The sequence below is a fragment of the Rhinoraja longicauda genome, chromosome 16 (genome assembly GCF_053455715.1).
Source record: "Rhinoraja longicauda isolate Sanriku21f chromosome 16, sRhiLon1.1, whole genome shotgun sequence".
Classification (NCBI taxonomy): Eukaryota; Metazoa; Chordata; class Chondrichthyes; order Rajiformes; family Arhynchobatidae; genus Rhinoraja; species Rhinoraja longicauda.
In genome coordinates this window covers 18008070-18036041 of record NC_135968.1, presented here as the reverse complement: position 1 = coordinate 18036041, position 27972 = coordinate 18008070, and the positions used below count along the sequence as shown (strand labels likewise).

The 27972-nt window shown below is 47.0% G+C and overlaps 2 protein-coding genes across 2 annotated transcripts in view; one reads left to right on the top strand and one right to left on the bottom strand.

The window, feature by feature from the left end:
- Positions 1-5826, bottom strand: part of cdc25d (cell division cycle 25 homolog d) — a 24305-nt gene extending 18479 nt beyond the window's left edge. Inside the window, exons 1-2 of the mRNA XM_078412717.1 lie at positions 5552-5826; positions 613-707 (exon numbers count right to left, since the gene is read on the bottom strand). Coding sequence (XP_078268843.1) covers positions 613-707; positions 5552-5826 — 370 coding nt within the window. The remainder of the gene's footprint in view (positions 1-612; positions 708-5551) is intronic.
- Positions 5459-27972, top strand: pi4k2a (phosphatidylinositol 4-kinase type 2 alpha). Its single transcript, XM_078413329.1, has 9 exons — positions 5459-5872; positions 14062-14266; positions 14980-15107; positions 17083-17236; positions 19108-19169; positions 19974-20073; positions 20891-21024; positions 21678-21737; positions 22088-27972. The coding sequence occupies exons 1-9, from the start codon at positions 5498-5500 to the stop codon at positions 22244-22246; spliced, it is 1377 nt and encodes a 458-aa protein (XP_078269455.1). The 5' UTR covers positions 5459-5497; the 3' UTR covers positions 22247-27972.

Sequence of the window (27972 nt, the reverse complement as noted above, 5' to 3'; positions counted from 1 at the left end):
ACCTTTAAGACATCAGAAAGAAATTGCAGAGTTCTTTGCTTTGGGACAGTGGGCAATGTTCCTACTTCCGTCAGAAAACTGTGGGTTTGTCAGACATTTGTGTAAAATTTAAGTCCCACGCAAGGGACTTGCGTGTATTGTCTACATTCTTCCTTCCAATGCAATGATGAGTGAGCATTACTGTGTTTAGGTTTATTATTGTCACGTGTACTGAGGTACAGTCAAAAACTTTGTTTTGCATGCTTTCCAAACAGATCAGATAATACTACACATAAATACAATCACACCAAACTCCAGTACAATGGAAGCAATGCCTTGCCAATTTCATGCATTGTCAACTTCAATGCCTTGTCAACTTCAATGCCTTGTCAACTTCAATGCCTTGCCAATGTCAATGTCTTATAAATGTCAATACCTTGCCAATGCCAATAATCTCTGCAGTGTAAGAAGCAGCCTGTGTTCTTAGAGGGACAATCTGCTGTAACAGAAACCTGTAATAAAGAGGTCTAAAGAGGTAATAATGAGAGTTTGCTGCATTGTGTTTGCCCTCTTTGCCTCCACCCTGGTCAGAATAAGGCCCCATAGCAACCAGTTGAGGCAACTTGTACAGACCTGTAGATGTTTTGGTCTCTGCAGCAACGAGCAAGGCTTCGGGGCTTGGGTTCCCATCGTCAGGGGAGAGCTTCAGTCTGCGCTTGGGGGTGTCGCTGTGGTCAGGGAACAACACAGATTAGCAAGGAACTGCAGATACAGGTTTACAAATAAAAGACACAAAGTGCTGGAACAACTCAGCGGGTCAGACAGCATCTCTGGAGAACATGGATAGATGATGTTTTGGGTCAGGACCCTTCTTCAGGTTGATGAGGTGGGGGGGGGGGGGCTGGAAGAGAGGAGGGTAAGGACAAAGCCTTGCGAGTGACAGGTAGATACAGGTGATGGGGAGGGGGTTGATTGCCATTCTTTGCCCATATCTGTACCTGATCGATCTTTCGCTGTGTCCTTTGACAGCTTTTCTCATTGTCCACAACTCCTCCAAATTTGATGTTGTCTGCAAACTTGTTAGTCAACCCATCTACTTGTATGTCCAAATTATTTTTTTTGTATATATGTATATGTGTGTATATATATATATATATATATATATATATACACACACACATACATAAGTGTCACAAAGTTCATTGCCTGTCTCTCCCAGACACATTTGTCGTCAAGACTCTGTGCATTCACTCTATCTATTCATCTCATAAGTTTATACACCTCTATTAGATCACCCCTCACCCTCCTGCACTCCAAGGAATAAAATCTTGCCCCTCTCACCTTAAATTTCTGTCTCCCTTCAACCTTATCCTCACTCCACCCTGTGGCTACCAAAGTAGGGAGTGGGCTACTTGGCCCGTGATTCCATCGACCTGAAAACAGGAACTTAGCCCCTTCTCTCCAGAGACGCTGCCCGACCAGCTGAATCTCTACAACACCTCCGATTCTTTAAAGTTTCAGGCTTCTAGCATCAGCAGACGCGCTTGCCCTCGGGCATACTGTACCTCTCTCGACACGTCAGTCCGTTGAGGCAGAAGGAGAGGCTTGACACGGGGGAGAAAGGCAGATCTGGCGAGAAAGACATCGGTTCTGCACCCGCCGCCGCTCCGATGCAACTTACAAACCCATTCGAGTTTGCAGTCTTTAATATAAAGGACGGGGCATGGAATAATGCAATAAAAACGGCTCGGAGTCGCAGCGTAAACTTCAAAGCTGTGCGGTATAAGAGGATGTGGCGACCTTCGCGGTTGCTATTAATCTGTGGTTGCAGCAGGCGGTTGCTAGGGACGCCGCTTTGATCAGCTGGGACGCTCCTTGCTGAGCCCGGGCTTGTTGTCAGTGGACGTGCGAAAGAGCTCAGCTTTCACGCTAATCCCTGCAAAACCCCTCAAAGCGATGCATTCCCCGTGGGGACGCTGGGACAGAATTAAGACTTTACTTTAGACTTTAGAAGTACAGAGTGGAAACAGGCCCTTCGGCCCATCGAATCTGCGGTGAAACCCCGTACACGAACACCATCCTACAGTTTAGGGACAATTTATAACTTTCACTTAAGCCAATTAACCTAAAGGTCCCGACCCGACATGTCACCCATCTTTTTTTTTCTCTCAAGAGATTCTGCCTGACTGCCTGAGTTACTCCAGCACTTTGTGTCTATCTTCAGTATCTACGGTTCCTTTCTGGATTTATCCTCCAAAGCTTTACATCTTTATGGTGTGGCAGGAAACTGGAGCACATGGAGAAAACCCACACGGTCACAGGAAGAAACATAGAAAATAGGTGCAGGAGTAGGCCATTCAATATGATCATGGCTTATCATCCAAAATCAGTACCCCGTTCCTGCTTTCCCCCCATATCATTGATTCCGTTAGCCCTGAGCTAAATCTAACTCTCTCTTGAAAACATCCAGTGAATTGGCATCCACTGCCTTCTGTGACAGAGAATGCCACAGATTCACAAATCTCTGAGTGAAAAGGTTTTTCCTCATCTCAGTCCTAAATGGCCTACCCCTTATTCTTAAACTGCAACCCCTGGTTCTGGACTCCCCCAACATAGGGAACATTTTTCCAGTATCTAGCCTGTCCAATCCCTTAAGAATTTTATATGTTTCTATAATATCCCCTCTTATCCTCTAGATTCCAGTGAATACAAGCCCAGAACGACAATCTCTGTACACAGACAGCACCCGTAGTCAGGATCGAACACGGAACTTTGGCGCTCTGAGGCAGCAACTCTACCGCTGCGCCACCCTGCTGCCCTGGTACACATTACACAATTTACATTATGTTTTCTCCACAGTCTGTCAGTGGAATTACTGTGACAAATTCACCATTCGTTCTCATGAAAACTACCTATCTGTGAAAATTGTACTAATGAACAGACTTAAGGAATAAACTGGGCATGAGCAGGATTACTGCAAAGGAAGGAGTTTGCATCAGTGGACAGACATAGGTGTTACATTTTTTATATTATAAAAATAGTAGGAGGTTTAGGAGATGGGTTGGTGCGGATGGAGTTACAGGTCTAAAGACCGCGGGTCGATCCTGACTGCGGGTACTGTCTGTACGGAGTTTGTATGTTCTCCTTGTGATCGAGTGGGTTTAATCCAGGTGTGCTGGTTCTAAAGACGATTCTAAAGATGTGTAGGTTAAATTGGCTTTGGTAAAAATTGTACATTGGATGAAAAGGTCTCAATGATGGGAAGGTCCCATTGATCTCAATATGTCATTGATCAGAAGGTCCCATTGATGGGAAAGTCCTATCAACGTGAAGATCTCCTTGATCTGAAGATCTCATGGAGCAAAGGTCCCATTGATCCCAAGATCTCCTTGATCTGAAGATCTCATTGAGCAAAGGTTCCATGGGCCCGCACCTGTCCTCCACTATCACCCTGAGTACCGGCACACCACAGGGCTGTGTCCTGAGCCCCATGCTCTACTCCCTCTTCACACACGACTGTGTTCCTGCATTCGACACCAACACCATTGTCAAGTTTGCAGATGACACAACGGTGATCGGGCTGATCACCAACGGTGATGAAACAAAATACAGAGCGGAAGTGCAGAACCTGGCGGACTGGTGCTCTGATAACAACCTGTCCCTAAATACCACCAAGACCAAGGAGCTGGCCATCAACTTCCGTAGATCACACAACGGGGAATATGTCCCGATCTCTATCAACGGGGACAGTGTGGAGAGAGTATCCAGCTTCAAGTTTCTGGGCACTCACATTTCGGAGGACCTAACATGGTCCAATAACACTGCTGCGCTGGTCAAGAAGGCACAGCAACGACTGTTCTACCTAAGAACATTGAAGAAGTCTGGTCTACCCCAACAGCTGCTGACGACATTCTACCGCTGCACCATAGAGAGCATCCTAACATGGTGGAGAGAGACGCCCCTCCAAATAAGGGATACTGGGTAAATGTCTAAATGTAAGTAAATATCTAAGTGAATGTCTGTATCGAATGTAACCTCTGGAAATGTCGGATGGGCTTGTTTAAAAATATGTTTTGTGAATGATATTTATTATTTGAATAAAGTATTTTTTGATTTAAAAAAAAAAAAAAAAAAAAGTTAATGCGGACCGAGCGCAGGTGTTCAGCGAAGCGATCGCCGAGCCTGCGCTTGGTTTCGCCGATATTAATAAGTTGACATCTAGAGCAGCGGATGCAATAGATGAGGTTGGAGGAGGTGCAGGTGAACCTCTGTCTCACCTGGAAAGACTGTTTGGGTCCTTTGATGGAGTTGAGGGGGGAGGTAAAGGGACAGGTGTTGCATCTCGTGCGGTTGTAAGGGAAAGTGCCCGGGGTTGCGGTGGTTTGGGTAGGAAGGGACGAGTGGACCAGGGAGTTACGGAGGGAACGGTCTCTGCGGAACGCAGAGAGGGGAGGGGATGGGAAGATATGGCCAGTGGTGGGGTCCCGTTGTAGATGACGGAAATGTTGGTGGATGATATGTTGGATCCGCTGGCTGGTGGGGTGGAAGGTGAGAACGAGGGGGATCCTGTCCTTGTTGCGAGTGGGGGGAGGGGGAGCAAGAGCGGAGCTGCGGGATGTAGAAGAGACCCTAGTGAGAGCCTCATCTATAATGGAGGAGGGGAAGCCCCGTTTTCTGAAGAATGAGGACATCTCGGAAGCCCTAGTCTGAAACACCTCATCCCGGGCGCAGATGCGGCGTAGACGGAGGAATTGGGAGTAGGGGATAGACTTTTTGCAGGGGACCGGGTAGGAAGAAGTGTAGTCCAGATAGCTGTGCGAGTCGGTGGGCTTGTAGTAAATGTCCGTCACTAGTCTGTCTCCTGTGATGGAGATGGTGAGGTCCAGAAACGGGAGGGAGATGTCAGAGATAGTCCAGGTATATTTAAGGGCAGGATGGAAATTGGAGGTGAAGTGTATGAAGTCAGTGAGTTCTGCATGGGTGCAAGAGGTAGCACCAATGCAGTCGTCGATGTAGCGGAGGTAGAGTTCGGGGATGGGGCCAGTGTACGTCTGGAACAGGGATTGTTCGACGTACCCGACAAAGAGGCAGGCGTAGCTAGGGCCCATGCGAGTGCCCATAGCTACGCCTCTGGTTTGGAGGAAGTGGAAGGAGTCAATTGTATTGTATTGTATTGGTCCCAAGATTTCCCTGATCTGAAAGTCCCATTGACAGCAATTTCTGTATAAGAAAATAACTGCAGATGCTGATACAAATCGAAGGTATTCATTCACAAAATGCTGGAGTAACTGAGCAGGACAGGCAGCATCTCGGGAGAGAAGGAATGGGTGACGTTTCGGGTCGAGACCCTTCTTCAGACACCAATTTCTGGACAGGCTGACATCATCACCGGAAGCTGTAATGGCCGCTGCCGGAAGCGGGAAGGGGAGGGAAGACCGGAAGTTTCTAATAGAACCGGAAGCTGCGCCATCGGTGCGGGCAGTGGAGGGACTAGGAGTGTCGCCGCCGCTCCATCTTCATGGACGAGACCAGCCCGCTGCGCTCGCCGCTCCAGCCGCCGCCTGACACCTACCTGGCCACGGCCACGGCGGCCACGGGCACCCGGGTGGCGGCGGGAGCGGGCGGCGCGGTGCGTGTACACGCCGCCTCCGCCTCCTCCTCCTCCTCTCCACCCGGATCCCCCGGCCGCGGGCACGAGCGCCAGCCGCTACTGGGCGCGCACGGACACGCGCACTGGCACGGGCACGCGCCCGCCGTCCTCAACGAGTTCCCCGACGAGCCCGAGATGACAGAGGCGCTGCGGCGCGCAGAGCAAGCGCAGGAGCTGGGCGTCCACCCGCAGCGCATCAGCCAGGGGTCGAGCGGCAGCTACTTCATCAGAGACCCGCAGGGGGTGAGTACAGGGGGAGAGGGGCCAGGGGGTGAGTACAGGGGGAGAGGGGGGCCAGGGGTAGAGGGGCCAGGGGGTGAGTACAGGGGGAGAGGGGCCAGGGGGAGAGGGTACAGGGACAGAGGGGGCCAGGGGGAGAGTACAAGGGGGCAGAGGGGCCCAGGGTGGGAGGCCCTGGGTGAGAGAGGGACAGGGGGAGAGAAGGGGGCCAGGGAGAGTGAAGGGTCCACAGGGTGAGTACAGGGGAGAGAGGGCCCTGGGGGAGAGTTCAGGGGGAAAGAGGGGTCAGGGGAGAGTACAGGGGGAGAGAGGGGCCAGGGGGAAAGTACAGGGGGAGAGCGGCCCAGGGGGAGAGTACAGGAGCCAGGGGGAGAGAGGGGGCCGGGGGGTGAGTACAGGGGAAGAGAGGACCCTGGGTGAGTACAGGGGAAGAGAGGACCTTGGGTGAGTACAGGGGAAGAGAGGACCCTGGGTGAGTACAGGGGAAGAGAGGACCCTGGGGTGAGTACAGGGGAAGAGAGGGGCCCAGGGGGAGAGTACAAGGGAGGGGGGCAGGGGGAGAAAGGACACGGGGTGAGTACTGGGGGAGAGGGGGCCAGAGGGCAGAGAGGAAACCCAGGGAGAGTACAGGGGAGAGAGGAAATGGTCAGCTACTTCACCAGGGGGTAAGTGCACTGGGGTAGGGGGAGAGGATTGGGGACGAGGGGGGCAATTTCATCAGAGACACTCGGGGTGTACTGGGGAAGAGAGGGAGGAGCATGTGAGGGAGGGGAGTGAGGGGGAGAGGTGCAGTTATTTCATCAGAGACCCCAAGGGGGATGAGTGGGCAGCGATGGTGGGAACTATTTCATCAGAGACTCCCGTGGGGCGAGTGGGGACGGGGAAGAGAGGAGTAGAAGAGTGGGGAGAGAGCGGCAGCTGCTTCCTTAGAGACCCCCAGGGGAAGGGGACAGGTGGGGACCAGGGAGGGAGGACGGACAGTGGCCCCTGGGTTACGAGTGGCTCTTTGTTGCCCCATAAATCAGGGGGTCCTCATGGTTTATTGTAGGTGCCAGTTTCCAAAGCTGCTCTCTCAAGCAGCCTCCTGCAATGAAATTGCCTGAGTTCTTAAGAAACAATGGTGCCTGATTACTGTGGGAAGGCTCCGTTGATACAAGTTTTGTTTTCAAGGCTGGTCTTCGATTTAATAACATTGATTGAATTTAATACTTTATCGGGATGCATCACAGCATGGTTTTGAAACAGCTCCATTCAAGACTGCAAGAAATTGCAGAGAATTGTGGAAGCAGCCCAGACCATCACAAAAACCATTGATTCCAAGTAAATTTCCCTGTGCCTCGGCAAGACCACCAACATAATCAAGGACCAGGCTCTCTCTTCTCTCCCATCAGACAAGAGGTGCAGGAGTTTGAGAATGCACACCTCCAGATTTAGAGACAGTTTCTTCCTGGCTGTTATCAGGCAACTGAACCATCCTTTCACCAGCTAGAGAGCGGTCCTGACTTACCATCTGCCCTATTGGAGACTTTTGAACAATACGAACGGACTTTACTGCAATTTATCTTGCACTGAACATCATTCCCTTTCTCCTGTAGCTGTACTCTGTGGACAGCTTGATTGTAATCATTTACAGTCTTTCTGCTGATTGGATCGCATGGAACAAAACAGCTTTTCACTCTACCTTGGTACACGTGGCAATAATAAACTAAACTGGAGGTTGTTCTCGTGTGCGGAAGTCCACAGAAAGGGCATTCATAGCACGCGGAGGAGCAGTATATTAGAATTACAGTCACTGCTCAATGAATGGAACTGAATGGAATCTCTGTGCAGTTTATTGCATCTTGACCGTGACTAATTCGCTCGATGAGACCAAAGTAGTCCCTGCATCCCCTTCATTTAGTGAGGCATGGAACCTATCAATAAACTGACTTTATGCATTTAGTTTTAGGTTATTATAATCATGTGTATCGAGGTACCGTGAAAAGCTTTGTTTTGTGTGCTACCCAGTCAAAGAAAAGTCCATCCATGAACCAAGTCATTCACAGTGCACAGATAAAGGATATAACATTTAGTGCAAGATATAACTTTAGAGTCTGATTAAAGATAGTTCAAAGGTCTCAAATGAGATAGATGGGAGGTCAGGACCGCTTTCTAGCTGATGATAGCATGGTTCAGTTGTCCGATAAGAACTGGGAAGAAACCTCCTGAATCTGGAGGTGTGCATTTACACACTTATGTACCTCTTGCCTGATGGGAGAAGAGGGTCTGGGGAGAGACTCATCCTTCATTATGCTGGTGCCTTGCCGAGGCGGCGTGTAGAGTAGATGGAGGCAATGGAAGGGAGCAGCATGTGGAGTAGATGGAGTCAATGGAAGGGAGCTGCGTGTAGAGTAGATGAAGTCAATGGAAGGGAGCAGTGAGTAGAACAGATGGAATCAATGGAAGGGCAGCATGTAGAGTAGATGAATCAATGGAAGGGAGCATTGTGTAGCGTATATGGAGTCAATGGAAGGGAGGCATTGTTTAACTCTACAGTCCTTGCGTTCAGGATAATACACCAGCCTCAAATAAATTCAAAGTTTCAAGGGCAGGGAGATCTGAGCTGGTCAATGGAGAGAGGAATACAGTTAACCACTCGGGTCAAAGACCCTGCATGAGCATGCAAAAGGAAAACAATGTTAATCTAGGTGGTAGAGAGGTGGGGAAGCCAAGTCAAAGTACTGAGGTAGAGCCTTTGTCCTGAAATATTAAGTTTCTCTCTTCACAAGGGTGCCTGGCCTGAGTATTTTCCCATGTTTACTAATTTTATTTGAGTTCCAGCATCTGCCGTTTTTGATATTTTTAATACAACTGGCTAACGAGAGGTCTAGGCACTTTACCTGTTTTAGATCGTCTAGGGTCAAGTGTTCTACTGTCATATGTACTGTCAAATGGAATAATGAAATTCTTGCTTGCAGCAGCACAATAGTTTTGTAAATACAGTACTCAATAGATAATATAATAAACAACCACCGTTCAATAAATAAAAAGCCCCAATATAGTGCAAAAACAAAACAAAGCCCACAGTCCCTAGTGCAACCCAGGTAGTTTGGAGTTCATAGTTTTATCACCTGTATTGAGGTACAGTGAAAAGCATTTGTTGCGTGCTAACCAGTCAGCAAAGAGACTATACTTGATTACAATTGAACCATCCACAGTGTACAGATACAGGATAAAGGGAATAACAGGGTAAAGATAGTCCAAGGGACTTTAATGAGGTAGTTCGAAGCTCAGGGTTGCTCTTTAGTTGTTGGCAGGATGGTTCGGTTGCCTGATGGCAGCTGGGAAGAAACTGTTTAATAGTGTTCAGTAGCCTGATGGTTGTTTGGAAGAAGCTGTTCCTGAACCTGGACATTACAGTTTTCAGACTCCAATACCTTCTTGCTGATGGCAGGAGTGAAATAAGAGCATGGCCGTGGTACTGTGGGGCTTACGAATATAAAATCTACTTGAGTTCTCTTGTCCATTTGTAGGACACTACATTGCTGTAAAACGATTGAGGCGAACAGCAGATTATGTTGCGACCTACGGTTTTGCAGGTTTATGATCAAGTGCAGAGCTTCAAGCAGCTTTGAGTTCTGAGTGTAAAAGTCAGTGAGTTTTAGAGATACATTGTGGAACCCTTTGGCCCAACAAGTCTGCGCTGACCATCAATCACCTCGTCCACTAGTTCTATCCTACACACTAGGGATAATTTCCAGAAGCCAATTGATTTACATACCTGCATGTCTTTGGAGTGTGGGAGGAAACCAGTGCATCTGGAAGAAACCCACACCGTGCAAACTGAACTGACAGCACTCGAGGTCAGGATTGAACCTGGGTCTCTGGTGCCGTGAGGCAGCAACTGTACCCCTGTGCCACTGAGTTCTCGGCTCCGTGTTTGAGACGCCAGTTTGCTCCTTTCTGAAAATGATAGAAGCTGATGCACACGAGACAACCACTGTGCAAATGTTTAGCTTGTGCCTCATTGTTCTTTGGTTGTTTTTTTTATCTGTGCTAGAATGCTGGAATCCCTGATAAGCAAGGATTAAAAATCAAATGCATGGCGAGTCACTACAAAACTGTAATCTAAACCAGGGGCCTCCAAACTTTTCAGCATGAGGGCCACATTATATATTTGGCACATCTTTGCAGGCCATAAGAAAAAGTAAAGAAATTTCAGTTTTATAAATTTAATGAACTCAAAAAAGAACTTAAGTAAAACAAATGGAAGATATTCAAGCCATCTGGAGTACATGGCAGCTTCCAGGATACGCTAGTAACACATGCAACACGTACGTTCTTACTTTGAAAAAAACCCGTCAAAATGGTCCATTTTTGTGCTGTTAAAAAAAAAATGGGAAAAGCTGGAGGATCCAGGGGAGGAAGAGGAACCGGGAGAAGGACTGCCAAGCCCACGGACACAAGAATCAGCTGGGAAGACATCTGGCCAGCCGGCGGGAGAAGGGAAAACACGGCTGGGAAGGGAGGCAGGAGAGCAAGGCTGAGCAGCAAGGAGCAACCGACCGGCCGGCTGGGGAAGAAGAGGAGGAGGAGGAAAGGAAGGGGTTGAGCAAGCTGGGAGAAGAGTAGCAGGAAGAACCCGAGCCGGGGGGCCTGGAGGGTCTGCAGGGGCAGAAGCAGCGAGCACCTGAGGTTGACGACCCGCCGGGGCCTGAGAGCGAAGGGCCCAGGGAGCCGTGCTCGACGGCCTTGGAGGAGGAGGCGGTGTAAGTGGAGGAGGAGCGGAGTGTCGAGCCCAAAGAGGAGGAAGAGGAGCTGGGAAGAGGCCGGTCGGAGGCGTTGCGTGGCAACAGTACGGGTCAGGGGTCGTGGCCTCATCTGCCGTGCAATCCCCCTATAGCCCGCCGCACAGAACGCGTTAAGAGCTTGCTGCGAGCCGGATAAAATCTCCTGGCGGGCTGCTTGTGGCCCGTGGGCTATAGTTTGGAGATCTCTGATCTAAACCATGAGCTGCTGAAATAAAAGGACTCGTGTAGGAGTAACTCAGCGGGTCAGGCGGCATCTTCTTTAATTGCAATTTGACTCCAGTACTCAATACCTAGATCATACGGCAAGTATTGCACATGCCTACACACCAAGGGTGCGGAAAAGATCTTCGAGGATGTTGCCAGGACTTTAGGGCCTGAGCTTTTGGGGGAGGTTGAGCAGGCTTGGACGTTATTACTTGGTGAGCAGGAGGATGAGGGGTGATCTTATAGAGGTGCACAAGATCATAAGAGGAACAGATGGGGGTAAATTCACAGTCCTTTACCCAGAGTAGGATTATTGAGAACCAGAGGACGTAGGTTTAAGGTGATGGGGGAAAGATTTAATAGGGACCTGAGGGCAAACGTTTTATACAAGGGGTGGTGGATGTATGGAACGAGCTGCCGGAGGAAGTAGTTGAGGCAGGTACTGTCACAATGTTTAAGATACATTTGGATAGGTACATAGATAGGATAGGTTTAGAGGGATGCATATGGACCAAATACAGGTAGATGGGACTAGTGTAGATGAGCATGTTGGTCAGTGTTGGTAAGTTGGGTCGAAAAGTCTGTTCTCAAGGTGTATGACTGCAGGCCTTGGCCCCTCTTCTATAACAAATCCCCAAGGCACTTTGCTTTGAGTAATACCCTCCTTAGCACTAGATTTCTCGGGAATAGGCATGAGAGTGAGTCACTAAACATAGAACAGTAAAGCACAAGAACAAGCCCTTCGGCCCACATGCCTGTGACGAACATGATGCCGAGACCAGCACCTATTTACCTGCACATAACTCGTATCCCTGCATAGCCATGGGCCTATCCAAAAGGCTTTTAAATGCCACTGATATATCTGCTTCAACCACCACCCTTGTCAGCAAGTTCTGGGCACCCACCACCCCCTTTAAAAAAAAATTTGCCCCACACATCTCCTTTAAACTTTGCCCCTCACCTTAAAGCTATGCCCTCTAGTATTTTTTCCCATCCTAAGAAAAAGGTTCTCACTGTCCATACTATCTAAGACTCTCATATTTTTATTAAGTTCTATCAGGTCGCTCTGTAACCTCCGATGATCCAGAGAAAAGGGTCCAAGTCTGTCCAGACTCTCCCTGTAACTAATGCCCTCTAATCCATGCATCATTTCTGGTAAACCTCCTCTCCACCCTCTCCAAAGCTTCCACATCCTGTTATGGGGTGACCAGAACTGCACGCAATACTTCAAATGGGGCCTAACCAAAGTCTTACGAAATGCTTCATGACTTCCTGACTCTTATACTCAATACTCCGACCTATGGAAACAAGTATGCCAAAATGCTTTACTGTTACTATGTCTATACTACACTGTGATCTTTGCAGTAGAGTTCCCCACCACTTTTGATTTCACTTAGTACGGAAAGTGGTGCAGCGGTACAGTTGCTACCTCAGCGCGAGAGACACTGGTTTGATTCTGACTGGGTGTTGTCTGTGAAGAGCTTATACATTCTCCCTGTGAACACATGAGTTTGCTCCAGAGTTGCTGCCTGACCCAATGAGTTACTCCAGCATTTTGTGTCTATCTTCGTTGTAAACCAGCATCTGCAGTTCCTTCCTACACTGCCAGTAACAGGGTGGTCGTGTTTAAAATAATACGAGTGAGTGAATGAAAGGATTTGTGACTCCGTGTGAAGAAGGGCCTCGATCCGAAGCGTCACCTATCCATGTTGAGAGTCATGCTCCAGAGATGTCGCCTGACCCGCTGAGTTACTCCAGCACTTTGTATCTATCTTTTGTGTAAAAAATGGCTGGTTTCATTTGTTTGATTGAGCCGTCTTGCCAAGCTATCTTCTGGTCGGTGAATATCTGGCTTAAGGGGTTGAAGCTGGGCTTGGTTTCACAGCTGATTGTTGTTTAGTGCACAGAGTTCCCTTGTGTCTGCCAAGAAGTGGATTCCTGAATGTGCAAGTCATTGTTAGTGCTGGTGAGGCAAGAATGCCGCCTAATTACATTTTAGTGAATTTTAAATTTTTGTGTTGCAATTTAACCCTAAGTGGGATCAAAGTTATGCATTTAATATTTTTTGGCATGGTTTATTACCATTGCATTGCGTAAATGCAGTGAAAAACCTTTGTTTTGTGTACGAAGGGACTGCAGATGCTAGTTTACACCAAAGATTGACCCAAAGTGCTGAAGTAACTCAGTGGGTCAGGCAGCATCTCTGGATGAAAAGGGTGGGTGAAGTTTTGGGTCAGAACTCGTATGAAGAAATGTCCCGAGCCGAAACACCACCCATCCTCTTTCTCCAGAGATGCTGCCTAACCCGCTGAGTTACTCCAGAACGTTGTGCCTGCCCTGTCTCCTTCAGATGGATATATGCCAGAAGAGGTAGTTGAGGCAGGTATTGTAACGCCATTTAAAATACATTTGGATAGGTACATGGATAGGAAAGGTTTAGAGGGATATTGGCCAAATGTGGGCAACTGGGACTTGCGTAGGTAGGACATCGTGGGCAAGTTGAACCAAAGGGCCTGTTTCCGTGCTGTGTGACTTTATGATATGCATATTTGGGCTAATTCTTTTCCACATAATCAATTATTAATCTTGGCTCCTTAAACCATGAAGAAGGCTTGTGAGTTCTGGTTTCTTGATTTTTAGTTTAGTTTGGAGATACAGCGCAGAAACAGGCCCTTCGACCCATCAAGTCCACCCTGACCAGGTTTCACTGTACACTATCCTATACATTAGGCACAATTTACAATTTTTACTGGAGCCAATTAATCTACATGCTTGTACGTCTTCGGAATGTGGTAGGATACTAGAGCAGCCGGAGGAAACGCTTGCGGCCATGGGGTGAACATACAAACTCCATACACACAGCACCAGTAGTCAGGATCGAACCTGGGTCTCAGGCGCTGTAAGGCAGCAACTCTACCGTGACATCACCATGCCTCTGGAGGGATATGGGCCAATCGCAGGCAGCTGGGACTAGAGTCGATGGGACATCTTGGTCGGCATGGACGAGTTGATCCAAAGGCCCTGTTTCCGTGCTGTTCGACTATATGACTTGCATTTGTGGTCCATTCCTTTTGCACTGAGTCAATTATTAACATCGGCTCCTTGAAAACAGCGTGAAGAAAGATTGTGACTTGTAGTTTCTTGATCTGTTCAAATACTGGAAACATTTTGACAGGGCTATTTTCTCTCTCCCTAAAGAACATCGTGGGTGTTTTTAAACCTAAAAACGAGGAGCCGTACGGACACCTGAATCCCAAGTGGACCAAATGGCTGCAGAAACTGTGCTGTCCGTGTTGTTTTGGCAGAGACTGTCTCGTTCTCAATCAGGGTTATCTTTCAGAGGCTGGGGCAAGCCTGGTGGACCAGAAACTGGGGCTTAACATCGTACCAAGAACTAAGGTAGGTCTTTGCATTGTGTGCATGTACTCTGCTGTTTTAATCTTATTTCCCCCTATGTCCTCATCGAGTCATATAGCGTGCAAACAGGCCCTTCAGCGCAACTTGCCCATGCCATCCACACTGGTCCCACTTGCCTGCGGTTGACCTACATCCCTCTAACCCTATCTACCTACCTGTTTCTTAAACATTGCGAAAGCACCTGCCTAAACTACCTCCTCCAGCAGCTTGTTCCGTACACCCACAACCCTTTGTGTAAAAAAAGTTGCCCTTCGGGTTCCTATTAACTCTTTCCGTGCTCATCGTAAAACTATGTCCTCTGGTATTCAATTCCCCAACTCTGTGGGTTTACCCTATCTATTTCCCTCACGACTATGTACACATCTATAAGATCATCCTTCATCCTCCTGCAACTCCAAGTCCTAGGCTGCTCAACTTCCCCCTATAGCTCAAGCCCTCGAGGCCTGGTAACTCTTCTCTGAACCCTTTCAAGCTTTTCGACAACGTCATGTTTAGTGATATCTGATGGGAGGCCCCAGCCCATTCAACAGCGCCGTTCTTTCCTCCATTCGTCGCCGCCTTAAAGCCAATTTACCGTGACCTTGTTGAAAGGTGTTGTGGGGGAAAGAGGACAAATGTTCACAAAAACAACACTAAGCGCGGATTGAAAATCGAGGTCACCTACTGTTTCTAACGCCCGTTCTCTCTTTCTCCAGGTAGTACATTTAGCAAGCGAAACTTTCAACTACAGTGCAATTGACAGAGTGAAATCCCGGGGTAAGAAACTGGCTCTCGAGAAAGTGCCAAAAGTAGGGCAACGGTTTCATCGGGTAGGCCTGCCACCCAAGGTACAAACCTCTGATTACTGCCGATATTTGACCTTCCCGGTTGTTGTTTACGCTTTCTGCACCAAACGTTCCGATTATTTTGTTTTAACGTTTCACCCGCGTCACCTCTGAAAGCAGGAGGTCACGTTTATGTGATAAGAAGGAACTGCAGCTGCTGGTTTATACCAAAGGTAGACATAGAAAGATAGATGAACCTAAGGGAGGCACGGTGACACAGCATTAGAGCTGCTGCCTCACAGCGCCAGAGACCAGGGTTCGATCCTGACTATGGGTACTGTCTGTACAGAGTTTGTACGTTCTCCCCATGACCGCGTGGGGTTTCTCCAGGTGCTCCAGGGTAATTGCTTCGGTAGAAATTGTAAGTTATCCCTAGTGTGTGTGGGTGGGTGTGGGATAGTGTTAGTCTACAGGGATCACTGGTCGCCACAGACTCGGCGGGCCGAAGGGCCTGTTCCTGTGGTGTACTGTTCTACGTACCAGGTATGATGGGGTACAGCAGGTACAACGAAAATTTTGCAACAGCAGCATCACAGGGATAGAGATTCGGAGAACACACATTATTCATAAATTACACTTTCTGCAAGATTGTAAACAAAAGGCAGACTGCAAAAAGCAAGACGTTAGTGCAAAGCACACAATTTAAATAAAAGTCGACTGGTAAGACAATGGTCTTCTACAAACCCCATTTCTAACTGATTGGATGCAATGATTGCAAGTCCATCAAACATTGATTTTTAACTCTTTAATTCTAACGTTTTCCAGTTCAGCAACCCGCAAATGACCTATTCTAGCTTACTGTGCATTTTTAACTGTTTGATATGTCATTAAGTCATGTTTCCATTTCCCCATCCTCTCCCTCGCATCTCCCAAATAACCTTCTCGAAGCCTACCTCTTTAACCGGGAGAAAACAGGAGAATTAACCTATTCTAGCATACTGATCAGTGCCAACTTTTTTTTCTATTAATCTCCACTTTAAAAATACCCAATGACGGCCTCCACAGCCGTCTGTTACAAAGAAGTCCACAGATTCACCACCCTCGGACTAAAGAAATTGCTCTTCATCTCCGTTTTGAAGGTGTCCTTTTATTCTGAGCATTCATAATATGAGCGTTATAGGAGCAGAATTAGGCCATTCGGCCCATCAAGTCTACTCCTCTATTCAATCTTGGCTGATCTATTTTTCCATCTCAACCCCATTCGCCTTCACCCCGTAACCTTTGACGCCCTTCCTAATCAAGAACCTATCAATCTCTGCTTCAAAAGCACCCAATGACGTCCTCCACAGCCGTCTGGGCCATTGAATTCCACAGATTCTAGCTAAAAAGGAAATTCCTCCACATCTCCATTTTGAAAGTGCGTCCTTTTATTTTGAGCATTCTGAACTTGCAGTGTATTTCCAATTGTTTTTTGCTGTGCTCTTAACAGACATGTTTCCATTTCCACACCCTCTGCCCCTCGCCTCTCCATATAACCTCCTTGAAGCCATTTTCTTTAGCCAGTTGTAACTAACAGGTCAAAGTTTCATTACTGGTGTAGTTATTTTTCCACGCTATTGGCAGCACCCACATAAGATGGAGCAAATTACTATTGGCTGCTGATTACTGGCTGCTGATAGTTTGGAAATATTTTCCCAGCTCCCAGGGTGGTGCAGCGGTAGAGTTGCTGCCTCACAGCACCAGGGTCCAAGGTTTGATCCTGACTATGGGTGCTGTCTGTATGGAGTTTGTACGTTCTGCCTGTTGGTTTTCTATGGGTGTTCCGGTTTCCTCCCACATCCCAAGAGGTGCAGGTTTGTGGGTTAATTGGCTTCTGTAAAATTGTCCCTAGTGTGTAGGATAGTGCTATCGTATGGGGTGATTGCTAGTCTCTGCCGAATCGGTGGGCCGAAGAGCCTGTTTCTGCGCTGTATCTCTAAACTAAACTTCTAACGTTAACTTGAAGTGAAAGGAGTTTCCCCAATTCTTTTCTACGTAGGTCGGTTCCTTCCAGCTGTTTGTCGAAGGCTATAGAGACGCGGATTACTGGTTGCGCAGGTTTGAGGCAGAGCCTTTACCCGACAAGACCAACCAGCAGCTGCAGATACAGTTCGAGAGGCTGGTTGTCCTGGACTACATCATCAGAAACACAGGTCTGTGCTTTTCCCTTGCTGCAACTGTGTGATTACCTCGAAGATAGACACAAAGCAAAGAGTGGGGATAAATGGGTCCCTTTCGGAATGGCAGGCAGTGACCAGTGGGGTACCGCAAGGTTCGGTGCTGGGACCCCAGCTATTTACGATATACATTAATGACTTAGACGAAGGGATTAAAAGTACCATTAGCAAATTTGCAGATGATACTAAGTTGGGGGGTAGTGTGAATTGTGAGGAAGATGCAATAAGGCTGCAGGGTGACCTGGACAGGTTGTGTGAGTGGGCGGATACATGGCAGATGCAGTTTAATGTAGATAAGTGTGAGGTTATTCACTTTGGAAGTAAGAATAGAAAGGCAGATTATTATCTGAATGGTGTCAAGTTAGGAGGAGGGGGAGTTCAACGAGATCTGGGTGTCCTAGTGCATCAGTCAATGAAAGGAAGCATGCAGGTTCAGCAGGCAGTGAAGAAAGCCAATGGAATGTTGGCCTTCGTAACAAGAGGAGTTGAGTATAGGAGCAAAGAGGTCCTTCTACAGTTGTACCGGGCCCTGGTGAGACCGCACCTGGAGTACTGTGTGCAGTTTTGGTCTCCAAATTTGAGGAAGGATATTCTTGCTATGGAGGGCGTGCAGCGTAGGTTCACTAGATTAATTCCCGGAATGGCGGGACTGTCGTATGTTGAAAGGCTGGAGCGATTGGGCTTGTATACACTGGAGTTTAGAAGGATGAGGGGGGATCTTATTGAAACATATAAGATAATTAGGGGATTGGACACATTAGAGGCAGATAACATGTTCCCAATGTTGGGGGAGTCCAGAACAAGGGGCCACAGTTTGAGAATAAGGGGTAGGCCATTTAGAACGGAGATGAGGAAGAACTTTTTCAGTCAGAGGGTGGTGAAGGTGTGGAATTCTCTGCCTCAGAAGGCAGTGGAGGCCAGTTCGTTGGATGCTTTCAAGAGAGAGCTGGATAGAGCTCTTAAGGATAGCGGAGTGAGGGGGTATGGGGAGAAGGCAGGAACGGGGTACTGATTGATAGTGATCAGCCATGATCGCATTGAATGGCGGTGCTGGCTCGAAGGGCTGAATGGCCTACTCCTGCACCTATTGTCTATTGTCTATTGTCTAAAATGCTGGAGTAACTCAGCGGAACGGGCAGCATCTCTGGAGAGAAGGAATGGGTGACGTTTCGGGTCGTGACCCTTTAGCCTAATTACCTATTTAGATTTATTATTGTCTCGTGTATCAAGGTTTGGCTTAGTTTAGAGATATAGCGAGGAAAAGGGCCCTTCATCTTACCGAGTTTGTGACGACCGGCGATCGTCCATACACACGATCCATCTGAGACACATGTGGCAATTTACAGAAGCTAAATAACCTACAAACCGCCGCACAGAAGGCACCTGAGATCAGGATGGAACCCGGGTCTAAGGTAGCAACTCAGCAGGTCAGGCAGCTCCTCTGGAGAACATGGATAGATGACATTTTGGGTTGGGATCCTTCTTCAGACTGATTGTAGTGAGGGTTTGTAGGTTTAGTTCAGAGATACAGTGTGGAAACAGGCGCAACGATTACTCCATACACTAGTTCTATCCGACACACTAGTGGCAATTTACAGAAGGACACTGGACAGCTGGATTGTATTATATATTGTCTTTCTACTGACGTGTTAGCACGCAACAAAAGCTTTTTATTGTACCTCGGTACACGTGACAATAAACTAAACTAAACTATCCAGATTCCAGTTGTTTCATTCACACTGAATGAACTGAATAATGGCTCCTTCCCAAAGAAGGGAATATTTAAAGGTGATAATCAAATAATAAATTTGCCTGGTGGTATCACAATGATCTCTCTCTCTTTACAGATCGAGGTAATGATAACTGGCTAATTAAATACGACTGCCCTATGGATGGAGCCAGCTCGAAGGTGAGTTGGGTTTTATTTTATCTTCAATTGGCCCTTTGCTACTCAACAGCAGAGTATGCATGCCCATTCTAAGAAGATTGATCCAGCCATCAATACAACCTAAGGTAGACACAAAATGCTGGAGTAACTCAGAGGGCCAGGCAGCATCTCTGGAGAGAAGGGATGGGTGACGTTTCGGGTCAAGATCCTTCTTCAGACTGATGTCACGGGAGGGGGCGGGGCAAAGATAGGATGTAGTCGGAGACAGGAAGCCTAGTGGGAGAACTGGGAAGGGGGAGGGGATAGAGAGGGGAAGCAGGGAGTACCTGAAATTAGAGAAGTCAATGTTCATACCGCTGGGGTGTAAACTGCCCAAGTGAAATTTGAGGTGCTGTTCCTCCAATTTGCGCTGGGCCTCACTCTGACAATGGAGGAGGCCCAGGACAGAAAGGTCAGATCGGGAATGGGCGGGGGAGTTGAAGTGCCGAGCCACCGGGAGATCAGGTAGATTAAGACGGACTGAGCGGAGGTGATCAACAAAATGCGCTTAGTTTCGCCGATGTAGAGAAGTTGACACCTGGAACAGCGGATGCAGTAGATGAGGTTGGAGGAAGTGCAGGTGAACCTTTCTCCAGAGATGCTCCCTGACCCGCTGAGTTACTCCAGCACTTTGTGTCTAATCTTTGGTGTAAGCCAGCATCTGCAGTTCCTTCCTACATAATAAAAGTGGTACCTCTCTTATTGTGTAACATATTTAAAAGGGACATTTGGAAGTGGGCTAAACGTTTGACATTTCTAAAGCAAAGGTGGTGTGTTTCCTTGCAGGACCCTGACTGGGTGATGGTGAAGGATCCTATAATAAAGATTGCAGCCATAGACAATGGGTTGGCATTCCCTCTGAAGCACCCAGACTCCTGGCGGGCATGTAAGTAAAACCCAGATGAAACAGAATAATATCAGCCGCTTTAAGTGGGGAGTTTCACTTTTGAACTTGAGTTGATTTTGGATAGTTGCACCGGCTTTGTCATCTGAGGTTAGCTGAAGCAAAAAACCTATGGGAGAAGTTGAATGGTATTGATGTATCCCTGAAATTAATATAGGTCATTTGATCAGAAATCAGGTGTTAATTTTTCATGTATTAAGTTATTCAAAAGGGCGGCACAGTGGCACAGCGGTAGAGTTGTTGCCTCACAGCCCAGAGACCCAGTTTCGATCCTGACTACAGGTTGCGTCTGTATGGAGTTTATACGTTCTCCCTGTGACTGTGGGTTATTCCTGGGTGCTCCGGTTTCCTCCCACATTCCAAAGACGTGCAGGTTTGTGGGTTAATTGGCTTCTGTAAATTAACTTCTATCCGAATGTGATACAAGTGTATGTTGGTTGGTGCGGACTTGATGGGCTGTTTCCGTGCTGCATCTCTAAACTTTCATGCATTAGTTATTAAATTCTGCTTACATTGCCAGTGTAATTATGAAGGCCATTGCTCATATTTTATGTAAATGTACCACTCGTCCTTGGCAGCGCGAGGTGTAAATGGAGTTGATGGAAGAGAGGTTGGTTTGTGTGATGGTCTGGGCTGCGCCCACAATTCTCTGCAGTTTCTTGTGGTAATGGATGGAGCTGTTCCCAAACCGTGCTGCGATGTGTTCCGATAACATGCTTCCACGGCACATCTGTGGAGGTTGGTGTGAGTTGTGTAAGAGGTGAAGGCTAAGGAAGATTTACTTTTGTTTTATCCTTAGATCCTTTCTACTGGGCCTGGCTACCTCAAGCAAAGACACCATTTTCCCAGGAAATTAAGGACCTTGTTCTTCCAAAGATTTCGGATCCAAACTTCATCAAAGATCTCGAAGAGGATCTTTATGAGCTCTTCAAGGTTAGTAGCTATTCCTTACTAAATCAAATCTGTATTTCATCCGTGTGGTGTGGAGAGCAGTGCTGAGGTTAGACAGTGACTACAAAAGAGTGAACGCACATGATTTATTCTATTTAGTGGTGAAGTGGGGAATTCTGACTACAGGTGCTGTCTGTGCAGAGCTTGTACATGGATAGGTGACGTTTCGGGTCACGACCATTCAGCAGGCAAGTCCACTTCAATCACGTGTGCTTTAATGCCCATTTCCTCCATAATTCTCCCTGTGGCCGTGTGGATTTTTACCGGGTGCTCCGGTTTCCTCTCGCATCCCAAAGAAGTGAGGTTTTATTAATGTTAATTGTCTTCAGTAAAATTGTACAATTGTCCTAAGTGTGTAAGATAGTGCTGGTGTACGGTGTGGACTCAGCGTGCCAAAGGGCCAGTTTCCACGCTGTATCTCTAAAGTAATATAAAACTAAAGTGTCCCTTTGTGAAAACCCAGCATCTGCAGGTCCTTGTTTCTACCTCTAGTTTTCTAGGTTCTCTTCTCTATAGAGTCTGTGATTTGTGAATTTGTGTCAGTAGGATTCCACTGCAATAATTTTAGTTATTGTTCTGCTGGATGCAGGGTGCGAGGGGTTTGTACTAATTTAAAATGTCATTTCTTTTTGCAGAAAGATCCTGGTTTTGATAGAGGACAGTTCCACAAGCAAATTTCGGTCATGAGAGGGCAGGTGAGGCACTGGTTGAATGTTATTGGATTGTTTAAACAGGTTCACCTGGTAACTCCTTTAATCTGAACAACATTCCGATAGCGCAATTGACATCCCCCCTGGAAGACCCCCCCCCCCCCGAAAATATGGCACCTGGCCTGATTGAGGCACCTGGCCCTTCGATCCAACATGCCCCATCTACACTAGTCTCACCTGCTTGCCATTGGCCCATGCTGCGATTTATCTCATTAAAATGCTTTCTGCAGCACATATGTGTTTTTTTAATGTGATTTATCTCTGCTGTTGTACGCAGTCTGATGTGATGTTTGTTTTCTCCTCTACTCCTTCCTCCTCCTCATCTGGATCCCAAGATCTTGAACCTCACACAGGCTTTGAAGGACGGGAAGTCGCCTCTGCTGCTCATCCACATCCCGCCGGTCATCGTCGAGACGACTCGGAGCCACCACCGGAGCAACGACTTGTACACTCAGAGCTTCCAGAGCAGGAAACCCTTCTTCACGTGGTGGTAGCGTGGTCGCAGAGAGGGAGAGCGATCCCGCGAACATACCGATTGAAGGTCCTGACCGTTCCCGCCTCCTTCGCACTCGGTGGGCTCGTGTCACCTCTTGCAGAGCGATTGGGGCCTGCTTTGTGCGCTGCCCTGTGTATGACCATTGCACAAGCTGTCACTGCGTCCCTACAAAATGGTGTACGCGGGGGAATCCTTCTGGACGATTTGCACTTAATTCAAGCACCCTTCCCCTGAATGGTTCCATCATTCCTCTACACCCGCTGCCAGCTCCGCTTAGACCTACTGGAATCGATGGTGCTGCTTCTATTGAGCTCATTTGTGATGCTTCAGGCGCCGTCTCTCTCCACTGTCTTAACTCTCCCCTGTTCACTGAGCCCCGGAACTGGAGTTTGTTTTGCACTATTAATGGTATTGGTTCAAATTGCAACCAGGCGCACTTCACGGTGAATGTATGGTCGTGCTGGAAGTGGAACAATCTGCCACGTTCAGCGTCCTTCCCAATCCATCTGGCAGCGCGTTCCTGCTTTTAAAAGATCTAAAGAGATCTGTGGTTACAAGAAGCAATCGTGCCACCGTGCGTTGTGAACAAAAATCTGTGACGGGGGACGTGACTTAACGTTCGTTCGGCTGGGATGGGTCGCCACGGAGAGGAGAAAGGGCAAGATAATTCCCGTCCGCTCACCACAGCCTTGCTGTAGTCTGAATACCCTGGCGGGGTCGAAACCCTCCTCGCTGCAGACTTCATCCTCTAACCCATGGCATGAGTCTGCACTTCTGTAGATAACTCCCCTTCCTCTCCTGCTCTCTTCAACCTCCTGCTCCACAACATTACACCTGTTTAAGTCGGGGAAGGAAGGGGTGTGCATGTGAAAGGGCATTCAGTCTACATAGTTCGATTGATCATGAACAAGAAATAACTGCAATCAGAAGACAACATAGCATGTATACAAACATGCATGTATATATATCTATGTTAAAAAAAAACAAGCCAATATAATTGTAAATGCAAACATTTTGCACAAGGGTCTTGTAGCTGCCCTCTATTTCCAGTACACCACCTCCTGGCATTATTGGTTTTAATCTTGCTGTGACTCAAGTATGCTCAGCAGATTCCTATTCAGGTTGCTGATATTCCTCTTTTGCTGATCTTTCTGCCTTTTTTTCTCTCCCAAACTAGGTTATTTCTCTGGAGCAGTGATGGCAGAGTGAAAGGAGGTGGTGCTGGTCTTTGAAACGGTCTGCTTCCTTGGTTCCCTGTTGTCAGACTGAGGATACCAGTGTCTTTTGCTCTTGCTTCCTGCCTTCACATTGGGTGCAGTGGGGAAAGGAAGCCGTTGGTCAGGGGGCAAGGAGACTGTTGAGAGGCAGGCGATGTCCCATTTAGGTCATGTGTTCCTCTTGGAATGGGCAACATGCTTCATCTCTGATGTTGGGCACATACACGGCAAGGTTTAAAGATTCTCTCTAATCTGCTGCATTAAAAACCACAGAATAATCACCCGCACAATGACAGCCTCTGATTTGGTTATTTTTAATGTTTAATATGAGAAATAAGCTGCTTGAAATGCAAACTTGGATCTTCAGAGCCAGATTCCTGATTAGATCGAGCAATTGGCTGACTTGCATCTGGTCTACTTAAAAATTGAAAGGATGGCCCTCATCTCTCCTGTTGTGAATCTGATGTTTTCTGATCCTAGGCAAGCATAAACCACCTTGTGGCTCATCCCCTGACTAGGAGGCAGCAGAATTTAAATGGTGTCCTAGTTATCCTTTGGCATGTTCAAGATTGAAACACAAGCGTGCAGTAAAAAAATAATTGCTTCAGTAGTTGTAATGCCCAGACTGGATTGTGTCTGTGCTTCTAACACTAAATCCTGCGGGTTTATAGACCCTGCTCCCAATTATTATTGGGGTAAAGAGAGGGTTGAGGTGTGTGACGCGCTTTGTAAATTTGTACTGATGGTGAGCCAGTATCGAGGTTGAAGGTGGCTGATCAAGGTTTGAAAGCTTCTAACGTCCTCTGAAGTTTTATTTAACAATAGTCTACAGATGCGAGGCGGTCTCGGATGTGAAAGTAGTCAACATGCTCCTTTCCCACTGTTATTGGCTCCCACATTACAACTATAGATCCTGGTGTATTGCTCAGTTACTAAAACATGGTGCAACATTAGCTTGGCATGAGTGAGTGGGATCACAATACAAGTAGTCTTTGCATATCAGTAAATATCTCTCCATCCATCTTTATCAACAGAAATCTTTGCAAGAATTGCAGATGCTATTTACAAAAAGCGACATAAAGTACCGGAGTAACTCAGCAGGTCAGGCAGCATCTCTGGCGAACAGGAATAGGTGATGTTTCGGGTGGGAATGCTTCATTGAAGACCCTTTCAGACCCAAAATGTCACCTATTCATATTCTCCACAGATGCTGCCTGACGTGCTGAGTTACTCCAGCACTTTGTCTTTTTTGTTGTTGTTGTAAACCAACATCTGCAGTTCCTCCATCTTTGAATTAGATACTTTCGACTATCCTTTGACACATAGATCCCCTTCCCCATTCTTTTTATTCATTTTGTGTCAACGGAAATCTATGTATCCATCTTTGTCAACAGAAAGTAAAACTTTATTGGATGTGGTCAGCCCTACCTTGAGTACACAAGGGTACTTTTAAGGAAGTAACACTATTTAGTTGACGTGTGACTTTATGTTGGTGTTCCAAGCTTGTCCGCCCATATCTCCCAACTCTGAGGTGAAAGAGAACTTAGGTTTGTTTTTTTAGGGAGGAAACTGTTGGAGATGGGATATCTAAAACGAGCACAAGTAATGCTCCCGTGTCCTACTACGTCCCGCCATCTTATTTTGACCTATTCTGAAACTTAATTTAATAATAAAATGGGAGAAGTGGACAGGAAAATGAGAATGGTTAGTTGCTACCACAACAAACATGCTGAGATTTGGGAACGGCAGTGGAGAATTCAAGTTGCTGCCTATTCTCAACTGAGCGTTATTTTCCCACAGCCCGGTCGGTCACTACTCTTGCCGGTAAAAAGGTTGTGAACTTCGCCAAGTGTCCATCTACTGTCATCTCGAATGTCCAAGATTTTGTCTTGTTTAATACGATTTTAAGCAGTGGCTAATGTCCTGAGCTAAATCTGACCATAGCCTCGTCTTTTCGGTACGTGTTCTGGCCAAGTCGTCCGTTCATTCACCAGGTGAATTTGTTTTGCACTGGGTCCATGTTATCAACAAAACGTCACTGAATTAATAGGCTTTAATTTATTTCCTTACGCAATCACTTAGTGTGTACAAAGTGTGCGGCAATAGCTTTATCTTGAGTAGATTTTGTTGAGCAATGCAAGTGATGGAGTCGTTGTGTTGCTTGGGGTATCCTTTATACTCTGCTCACTGTTTTCCCGCGGCATTCAATGTCATGTGGAGCGAGTTAGCTATTGTGAAGAAGAATTATCTGGCTTCTATTTGTACAAAGTGAGTGAACACATTGGGCAACGGTTAAGTGTACAGCTTTTGATTCATTCCTGGGGGAAGGTATTTGAAACGTGAATGGAAAATCCTCAAAGTAAGCCGCACAGTTTTGAATCCAGTAGATGATATTTTAGAGCATTCTAAACGGATGACTGTGAAGTTAAGTTGGCCAGCGCACTTACTGTGTTCTTTTGTGAATTAAACCAATTGATCATTTGTGCTTTTTGTATGTCTGACCCGCTGAGTTACTCCAGCATTTTATGATACCTTCTATTTGTACTTTAATGTATCCCCTCAGCTGTGAAGGAAGAGAGAAGATTCCAGAAACCTGGCAATGCACTGTGCAGGAAGGAACTACAGGTGCTGAATTATACCAAAGATAGACCCAAACTGCTGGAGTAACTCAACCAGTCAGGCAGCATCTCTGGAGATTAGGAATAGGTGACATTTTTCAGGTCGGAGCCCATCTTCAACATCACCTACTCCAGAGATGTTGCCTGACCCACTGAGTTACTCCAGCATTTTGTGTCTCTCTACTGATAACATCACATCATCACATTTATTAGAAAATATACTGACTATTTTTGGTTTCCCCGGGTGCACGTTAAACCAAGTACGTTTAGGTGCGCTCATTAAATTAATGCATTAACAGAAGCTATCTCTGCATCTGTCAATCCCTGAAGTAATTATTAGTGGCACTGTGCAATAGTTCTGATTTGAGAAACTCGATTGGAAGGTGCCTGTGTAATGCTGTTGATGACTGAATAAAATAAAACTTCAAATATTGTACAATCTGGTCCAGTTAGGATTGATGTTAAAATGATTTACCCCATGGGTTTTGTTTCTGGCAACAGCTGAAGTCACAGCCTTCTTTAATCTTTTTGTGTGTGTATGTGTTTGGGGGGGGTGGGGGGGGGAGTAAAGAGTAGAAAATAAAGTTAGGAAAACCTTTGCGTGATTTTTACCTTTAATTTTGTAATGGAATCTTGTGGTTTTAATCTAATCATGGCTGGTGTGAAGGGAGAGGTGTCGGTGTGTGCATACATTTCTGCCTCCTGTCAGTCCCTTTGCCAGAAGATGTATGTATTTGATCTTTGGTACAATACTCTCCTGGAGTGTAGTTTGTCAACACACTGCTTTTAACTGCAGGTTGGTTGCTTGGCTAAACCTCTAGCGGTCCTACGCTATGGGGGGGGGGGGAAAGAGCAACATGCAGTGGGCAGCAGCCCACACTGCATTTTGTCTCATCGGTTTGTGCAACCTCTGATTTCTATTGTGTAGGGAGGAACTGCAGCTGCTGGTTTAAACCAAAGACACAAAAAGCTGGAGTAAGTCAGCGGGTCAGGCAGCATCTCTGGAGAAAAGGAATGGGTGACGTTTCGGGTCGAGATGGGGCTCGACCCGAAATGTCACCCTAATAGGTAACGTGCTGCCTTGCCTGTCGAGTTACTACAGCTTTTTGTGTCGGTCTTTGGTTTACATTCCTCTTCTCCCACCCACCCCCCCATCGCCACCTTTTCTTGCGTAGCCTAGGAGATTGTGCACATGTTTTCAAGGGCTCCGTCCCACCAGCCCCTACCAAAGGCTACCTAATTACACTTCATGGTTAGCAGTGGTTAGTTCTGGCAATGTATAGGGTTCCCCAGATACCGACCGCCTCACCTCCCCCAGCCGAATGTGCTTAAAATAAATTCTACTTGAATCTGTTTCCAAGCAAGAAAACCAGATTTTAAAATGGCAGATTTTATGATGTACCAATCAATTGCACGATAATAAACTTTAAATCTTAGTGCTACTCTGTTGTCACCTCTGAACACTTCCTTGATTTGATTTGTCATCTGCCTCTCTTTTTTGCTCACCTGTTGCAATTAAGAGGGTGGTATCCATTTTAACCCTTTTAAGTCTATCAAAACATATCCATTTGATTGTCTTAATTCTGGTCTCCATGACTTTCCCTACCTTCCAAGTACAGGACTACTGCCGATATTCCAGCAACTGGTGGTCTGCCACCCCCCCCCGACCCCCCTTTAATCCGGACAAAATCCTCCCCGGAAGTCCCCCCCAAAATGTACTTAGGCCGGGTGAGCCGACCGATCTCTACCTCATCCTGACTTCCGCAGCCGGTCGATGGGTTGAATTTGCCCCCAGTGGCCGGGGCTCTGGAACTCCGGCCTGGCCTGAGCCAGCAGATCTCTGCGGCCTACCTTGTGAGTCGGTATCTGACCCTCCCCCCCCCCCCCCC